Source organism: Monopterus albus, unplaced genomic scaffold, assembly GCF_001952655.1.
Source record: "Monopterus albus unplaced genomic scaffold, M_albus_1.0 scaffold416.1, whole genome shotgun sequence".
NCBI lineage: Eukaryota > Metazoa > Chordata > Actinopteri > Synbranchiformes > Synbranchidae > Monopterus > Monopterus albus.
This window is the reverse complement of record NW_018128296.1, coordinates 100920-106514: the sequence shown is the minus strand read 5'-3', so window position 1 is coordinate 106514 and position 5595 is coordinate 100920. Positions and strand designations below refer to the sequence as shown.

Here is a 5595-nt window from a genome sequence, read left to right as displayed (position 1 = left end):
CATGAATATATTTAAAAATTGCTCATATGCTTTGTCTAAGTCTTCCTCTTTGTAAACTGCATCCCAGTCTTGCCCCATAAAGTCCTCTTTTAGCCTCCTTACAGCATGTTCGTTCATCACCCTCCTATAAAAAAGATTTGTTTTTGGCCTTTCATTTCTAACATGGCAGTCATAAACCAAAAATACAGGTAAATGATCACTGATATCATTCATAAGTAATCCACTAGACATTTTGCTATCAATATCATTAGTAAATATATTATTTATTAATATCTAAATATATTATCTTCCCGTGTTTCTATGAAGTTTTGTTTTTGTGTCTGTTCTTATGGTGTTATGTTGGTTGTTCTCTGTTGCTGCTGTAACACAGAAATTTCCCCATTGTGGGATCAATAAAGTACCTACCTACCTATCTATCTGTTCTTAACTGGTTTAGATCTTACCTCACGAATAGAAGTTTTTTGTTCTTCCTCTTCAGCTATCCTCTCCTGTGGTGTCCCCTAAGGGTCTGTACTCGGCCTTGTACATGCTTCCGCTGGGATTGGTTCTAAGGAAATATGGCTTCTTTTTTCATTGTTATGCGGGTGACATCCAGATATATTTACCATTAAAAAGCAGCTGGGGGGATGTCTCTACAGCCACTATTTGACAGACCTGAAAGCATGGCTGGTGCAGAACCTTTTAAAATTAAATGAGGATAAAACTGTTTTATTTGGTGATTTGGTGAAATTTGCTGCTTTTAATTACAATTTAGGCCCCCTGGCTCATCATCTGAAGATGACTGTAAAAAACTTAGGAGTGATTTTTGACAACAATTTAAGATTGACAAGGAGATCGACTCAGTCATAAAATCTAGTTTCTTTCACCTGAGGTTACTAAGTACAGTCAAGTCATTTCTTTCTTTTAATGATTTTTGGATTGCAATCCATGCTTTTATAACCTCTAGACTTGACTACTGTAATGCATTATACCTTGGTGTTAATCAGTCGTCTCTCACTCGTCTTCAAATGGTCCAAAATGCTGCTGCTCATCTTTTAACGGGTACTAGGAAATTTGACCATATCACCCCAGTACTGGCCTCTCTTCACTGGCTCCCAGTCCATTTTGTAATTCATTTTAAGCTATAGATTTTTGTTCTTAAGGCTCTTAATGGTTTGGCACCGCCCTACCTTGCTGAGTTGGTGAGGTGGCACGAACCGACTAGATTACTCAGATCCTCAAGCCAGTGTCTTTTAGAGGTTCCCAGGGCCAGATACAAATGCTGGGGTGACTGTGCTTTTATTGAAATTGTGGAATGATTTGCCTTTTCATGTTTGATCATCTATAGACTTGACAGCTTTTAAATCACTGGTTAAAAACATATTTGTTCACTTTGGCTTTTAATACATAGTGTCTGATGCTTCCTTTTAACTATTGATTCTGTGTACTTCGTGTCTTTACGTTCCAATGTTGATTTATTTCTTTATTGATATTATTTATTCTGGTTTGTACATTGCCCTTGTAAAGTACTTTGGTTGACCAGATGTCGCTTTTAAAGTGCTATATAAATCAATTTTGATTGATTGATTGTTACATGTATTTAATTAGGCTGTTTTTATTCAGCTGTATGCTGATGGCAGCAGATGAAATCAGATGAGACAAATTTATTTAGCTCTTTCTCTGTAAGATCTAACCTCATAGTTTGACTTAGCGATAATGATTTTGGTGTTTAGCGGTTGGAGTTGAGGTGAAAACGAGTATAAAGTAAAATAATATGACCATATAGTACCAGGATGCAGCAGCGATGTCCCCAGCCAGGAATAAAATAGCCAAATCTTGCTAAAGAAAGCACCATGTGTCTCATTTTTACACTGAGTAAACATTTAGATTCTTTAAAAAAGTATATGGTTTATTATTTCATATAACTAGGGGTTTAATTTACTTATTGCTTGTATTTCAGATGTGCCACCCCTCTCTGAGTCTGTGCCCCAGCCTGGCCATCCTGTTCAAAATTTTGTAAACCTAGTCCTACCTGCACTTAAATGAAAGTGTGTTTCACTGTCTCCACAGCCTCCTATAGTTCCTAAAGTTTCTCATGAGGGTGACGCCTCCAACTTTGATGTGTACCCAGAGGACAACTGGAAAAAAGACCTTCCTGTGCCTCAGAAGGACTTGGAGATCTTCAAAAACTTCTGATCACTCAACCTGGTTTAATCTGGAGACACAACATATTGTAAAGTCACTGTTACAGGTACTATCATGGAGAAAATGCATATTTATCAAAGCAGGCCATTCACATTTTATCCATAGTAATGGCCTCCCCAAAGACTAACTCCAAATAACTGATGCTGTGTATGTATCATACCACAAAGATATGCTTTTGATCTTTTTCTTTATCTCACTAAATTCAGTTTTTTTTTTTTTTTTGCTGTTATTTTTTTCTCAGAACTTAGCTCATATACAAAAACGAAACTAGTTCCTTTGAAACCAAAAGACTGTTACTTTCTAGGCTTAAAAACTGAGAATAATGAGGTCTTTTTATATTGTTGTTTTATATTTTCTCTTTCACTGTATATGTACTTGATGTTTAATGTGACTCCAGTCATGAGTTAGGCATTTTACTGGAAAATCCATGACCAATAACACTTGTAAAAAAGGTGCCTTCCATGTTTTGCATTTACTGTATATTAAGTTCAATTGCAACAGTGCTTTTGTCAGCCATCAGCACTCCTCCCAATACTAATTGAAATTCAGTCACAGGACTGTCATTATGTGAGGTGCTGAGTGTGCAGTCATGACTCCTACTGTAAAGTTCTCTTCTCGCAGCTCTGTTATGTCTGTTGCAGCTTTATTCACAGCCACAGGATTTTGTCGTACAGTCCAGGCCGGTCCACGAATGAGCTACCAACTTTCCCAAGACACTTTGTGCACATTCCCCTCACTCACCATCACCACGGTCATTATCATCGTCATGCTTTTAAAGCCAAGTCATGTGAGGGTGCCTTGGATGTGTGGTCCTCAATATCTAGCTTCTCATTTTGTAGTGCTATGCTACAGTTGATTGAGTCAATATTGATCTGTGCAATTTGGTGCTATACAAATAAAAGTGAATTGTTTTTCCGTCTATCAGATCACTGATATTTCGAGACAAACTTCATGTTGATCTCTTCCATTTTGTTTTCTGCCATTAAAATCCAGGTGATGGTTATGACTTATACTGACTGATGTTTTCAGTTTGTATATACAATGTATTAAAAAAAAAACTCATGGGTGTATTGGTGGGGGAGTGATGTTTCAGGTACTCAGCAGATGCATTTGAGTCATATGGTGCTCCCACAAATCACAGCTTGCATGTTTAGTGGCATGATGGACTTTTTTTTTTTGCATTATAGCAATAGTTAAATACCGTTTAGATTCTCTTATCAGAAATCTGTGTTCTTTAGCAAATCCCCACTTTGTCATCACTTTTTTTTTTAAAGAGGTAAAACTTTTTAAGAGCTAAAAACTCTTTAACACTTGTAGTGTAAATAACAGCTTTTGGCACTTTGGCCTTCATCAGGGTCAGTCAGCAAAGGTTAATCTTTAGATTATAAGTTCAGCTCAACTCTATTTGTATAGCACCAATTCACGACAACAGGTATTTCAGAGCACTTTATGATGCAAGGTCTGACCTCAGCAATTCCCCCTCAAGGAAGCACTTGGCAATGGGATGAGCTTATGCCAGGGGAACTTCGAGTGTTGTCTGGATGGCGTGACTGTACAGGAGGAAACCCTTAATTTCTCAAGCGTTCGGGGAACGGGGGGGGGGGGGCTTGGGGTAGGTACATGCGCACAGAACAGTTGCCTGTGAGGTGGGGACTTCGGTGAGTGGACCATGGGCAAAGCGGTGAAGATGTCACATTTCTTCTTCAACAGCTGTTTGATAAATTGCTCCTACCATTGCCATTACTGGGCGATTGTTGCACTATGGAGTGATCCTCCACATCCTCCATTCTCCCTCTGCTCAGCTGACTGCGTGCTTGTGAGGAGTGCAGCCCCTCCGGCCTCTAAACAAGAGTCCGACACAAGACAAAATACAGTGGAAAAACAAAGCAGGACAGTTTGCATCAACCCATGAGGCTATACAAGGCAAAGTATAGTGTGTGTGTGTGTATGTGTGTATTTATATATATATATATATATGTGTTTTCTTTTTGTATCCACCTGTCTCCTGTTTATACAGGTTTACAGTGTAGTTTAAGGTCAAAAGGGATTTATTGTAGATTAAAAAGCATCGTTATGCATGGAGTAAAAAAAATGATGTAGGATTGTAAATCTTGCAGACAAGATTTTCACAGCAAATGTTGAAAAGTAAAAGACAATGCTGGACAAAACAATGAGCTTAGGTTGTAGGTTACAAACAACATATACATTAACACAAACACTGTTTGAAATGGATGAGCACTGTGTACCTACGATGAAGATTCCAGAACTGCCCATTCTCTCTGCAAGTGGGAAAACTTGAAAAATTGCCAGTGTATCAAATCCTTATTTGCCCCACAGTATGTAACATTTGTAATATAAATATAAAGTCGTTACTTTTCAGAATGACAAATATTATGCTCCACTCTGTATCTAAAACTTTTCTTCTGCTGAGTAAAGAAACTTTGACTGCTCTCAGTGCAGTGCTCATCCATTTAGGACAGTGTTTGTGTTAATTAAGCAGCACTCTGGCTCTCTGTCAGCCTGGCTACAGTGCTGAAAAGAAACCTGAGGTTGTCCTTATTTTCTTCCATCAGTGATGAACAATATGCGGTTCTGGCACTATGAAGGGCTTTTTTTATACATTATTTAACTATCTTTCCAGGCTAAGAAAAACTCTTCTGACTTAGTGGTGTGCCACCTCCTTTTTAGTTTTTGTGATGCCTGCTTTTGGGAGCAGACCTGCGAGCTGTACCACAGGGCTAGTCTCTTCTGTTTCACTGTCTGCAGGGAGGCTGCAGTACTATCAACAAGATTATTGACTCCTGAGAGTGAAGTTAAAGTGCCCACCCTCCATACTTCAGTAAATAATGATGGAATTGTTTCCTTAAATTTGTTAACAGAATTGTCAGACATCTACTATAATGGATTTTTTCCCACATGCTGTATGATCTGGTAATGTAAATTTTTTACATTTTCAGAGCTACTTTTTTATCATAGAGTAAAATCGCTGTAATTCATGTGGTCATACAGAACTAACACCCTGTCCTTGCCCTATAATTTTTCCATTAAGTAATCACCAGATGTTACAGTTTATCTCTTTGGATACTGAACACTTTCTTTTAGCTGCTCCTTCTTAGTGTCTCAAGGTGAGTTTTCTTTCAGGGAGCGATGCGGCAGCATTCCCCAACAGCAGTAGCAGAGGTCTCGGAGTGTTTGATAATGCCACACCTGTGTTATCTTCCATGCTAAAATCCCTCGACTAGCATGTTAAATGATTGATCATGTTGTAGTATAAGGGGCCGCTGTACCCCTGCAGTGTAGAAACCCCAGTGCCAAGTAGACTGATTATATATTACCTCGTCTTTATCTCAGTCAGCTGATTATTCCTCCTCTACATGAAACCTCAGCGTGGTTGTTTGATCACTTTGTAAA

The 5595-nt window shown here is 38.4% G+C and overlaps 1 protein-coding gene across 2 annotated transcripts in view; it reads left to right on the top strand.

The window, feature by feature from the left end:
* Positions 1-3194, top strand: part of prkx (protein kinase X-linked) — a 74067-nt gene extending 70873 nt beyond the window's left edge. For both annotated transcript variants that reach the window (XM_020586607.1, XM_020586606.1), the window contains exon 9: positions 2050-3194. In XM_020586607.1, the coding sequence (XP_020442263.1) occupies positions 2050-2175 (126 nt within the window). In that variant the 3' untranslated portion in view covers positions 2176-3194. The remainder of the gene's footprint in view (positions 1-2049) is intronic.
* The last annotated feature ends 2401 nt before the right edge of the window (positions 3195-5595 follow it).